This window comes from Hyperolius riggenbachi, chromosome 2, assembly GCF_040937935.1.
Source record: "Hyperolius riggenbachi isolate aHypRig1 chromosome 2, aHypRig1.pri, whole genome shotgun sequence".
NCBI lineage: Eukaryota > Metazoa > Chordata > Amphibia > Anura > Hyperoliidae > Hyperolius > Hyperolius riggenbachi.
This window is the reverse complement of record NC_090647.1, coordinates 34,591,169-34,593,421: the sequence shown is the minus strand read 5'-3', so window position 1 is coordinate 34,593,421 and position 2,253 is coordinate 34,591,169. Positions and strand designations below refer to the sequence as shown.

Sequence of the window (2,253 nt, the reverse complement as noted above, 5' to 3'; positions counted from 1 at the left end):
TACTCGGTTCAGGTTCACTTTAAATCTGACCCTAACGTATGCAAAAGAGCTTGTGGAACAGCTTGTTGAATTCAGTTCAGTTTTTTGAAAAGTAAATAGAAGCTAAAAACCTGTTGTTTGTCATGGAGAAGGTAGATAACAGTTTAGAGTCAATACTTTTATTTCTTTTTCATCTTAACAAAGAAAAGTGTGACTGTCTGATGTAATCTTACAAATGAAACTAGAGTACTAAAAAGTTGGAAAAAAATGTAATATCAAGTTTATTCAAGTTTATTTTACTGAAAAGGTTTGAAAATTTCTCCTTGGAGAAAACGCAGGAGAAAGGTTATTAGGATATGGGCCTTTGTGATTTGACATAGCTACCATTCTAAGATTTTTTTACGAAGAGTTGTTTGAACTATTTTGAGAAAAAGAATAGTGATGAGCCAAAATTTTGCATATGAGTACATTGCAATGTGCATTTTTCTGCAAACTTAATTATTTTGTCATAATTCATAATGTTGTATCGTAATTTTGTGTTAACTCATAATTTTTTGCTTTGTTTTATGTTTACTTTTTTTTTGCATCATATATAGTAATTACGTAAAGAGAATCATGAAAATTGTGTGCAATTACGAATAAGCTATTACGAAAACTGTGTATAATTACAAAAATAATCATATACAAATAATTATGAAAATGACACATATACTACGTGAAATTTCAGGTAATTTTTCACAAATATGATTTTGCTTTCATGATCATAGTCATAATTATGTAAATTTCATGAAATTACGTGTAAGTGATATTGGTACCTATTACGAGCATCACTAAAAAAAAAACACTGTAACTGACGTTTTGGCAAATGGGGAAATGGGAAAATAATATATGGTATTTCTTGTGTGTCTAGCTAAACTTTTTTTTTTTATGAAGTGAGAAGACAAGACGTAAACCATGGAAACAGCCAATGCCTCAATATTTTACAGCAATCTGACAACAGAGACCATCATAACTAGCAAAACATTAGAAGTTATAGTGATTTCTTTACTACTACTGATGATGGTTGGTGCCTGTATCTTCTTCTGCCTCGCTGTGACTATGCTTTACATCATCTTCTCCAGTCTGGACGTCCACCACAACCCCCGGTACATCCTCTTTGCCTTCATGCTCATCAGTGATAGCTTATATCTCATGCTATGTTTCACCATGTACATACTCGCCATGCGGTCACAGACCATCCTGATGCCTCTGTGTTGTGCGATATACACTGTGTCATCGGCTACGTTTATTGCCACACAGTACCACCTGGCTGCCATGTCATTAGAGTGTTACATTGCCATCTGCTTCCCTTTAAGGCACTGTGTAATTTGTACACCTCGAAGAGCCATGCTGGTGGTGGTTACCATATGGGTTTGGTCAACTATTCCTTATGCAGTAGAGTTAGTGGTCATTAATGTCACCTTGAAGGACCCTTCAAATATGCAGGTGATATGTTTTACGTCACGTTTGTTGGTGAATTCTGTACAACCTGTCATACGCCTCCTGAGTTTTATCTTATGCTTCACCTTTGTAGGACTAAGCATTCTCTTTTCCTACATCAAAATCATGTCAGTGGCTTTGAGTAAGAACTCGAAAACATCTTCTGCCTCCAAAGCTGGAAAGACAGTTCTGATCCACGGTGTCCAACTGTTCTTGTGCATATGTTCCCTGCTTTCCAATTTCACTGAAATTGGACTTGGAAAATATTTTCAAGTTCTGACGATATGTAGTTTTATCATTTTTAACTATGTGCCGAGGTTCCTGAGCCCTCTGATCTATGGAGTACGAGATGCAGACTTGAGGAGACACATAAGGAAACATCTGTCCCTACCCCAAAAAATTGGTTTCCTTATGGATAATCATGTGCTGCACCGATAGCTACTGGCCATACGACACAACAGGCCGGTTTAAAATTGCTTAGCCATAGCCCATCGGTGCCAACCAATCTGTTCGTTTTTCTCAGACCTCTCTCACCAACAGGTCATTTTTCTTAGCAGAATTTAATATCTTTTTTTTTTTTTTTAGTACATGCTAGAGACTGCTGTATGTGAGAATCCCAGCAGATCAGTAGTTACAAAAATTCTCAAACCAGTCTGTCTGTCCCCAACAAGATCACCTTTCTGTGGTGTTCAACCCTCTGGCCTGTAGAGGGCACTGTGATACTAACATAATGCTGCTATGATGCAGCCTGACTGCTTTTTCTAGATTTGTTGATTTATCTTCCTTCCTGTCTGC

General features: G+C 36.8%; 1 protein-coding gene across 1 annotated transcript; it reads left to right on the top strand.

Annotated features, from left to right (window-relative positions):
- Nucleotides 1-933: 933 nt before the first annotated feature.
- Nucleotides 934-1,896, top strand: LOC137544756 (odorant receptor 131-2-like). The gene has a single exon (XM_068265846.1). It carries the CDS (start codon nt 934-936, stop codon nt 1,894-1,896), a length of 963 nt encoding a protein of 320 aa, XP_068121947.1.
- Nucleotides 1,897-2,253: the final 357 nt, after the last annotated feature.

Bases quoted from the DNA above. Each gene is read 5' to 3' on its own strand.
- LOC137544756 (XM_068265846.1), top strand. From the start codon at position 934: ATGGAAACAGCCAATGCCTCAATATTTTACAGCAATCTGACAACAGAG.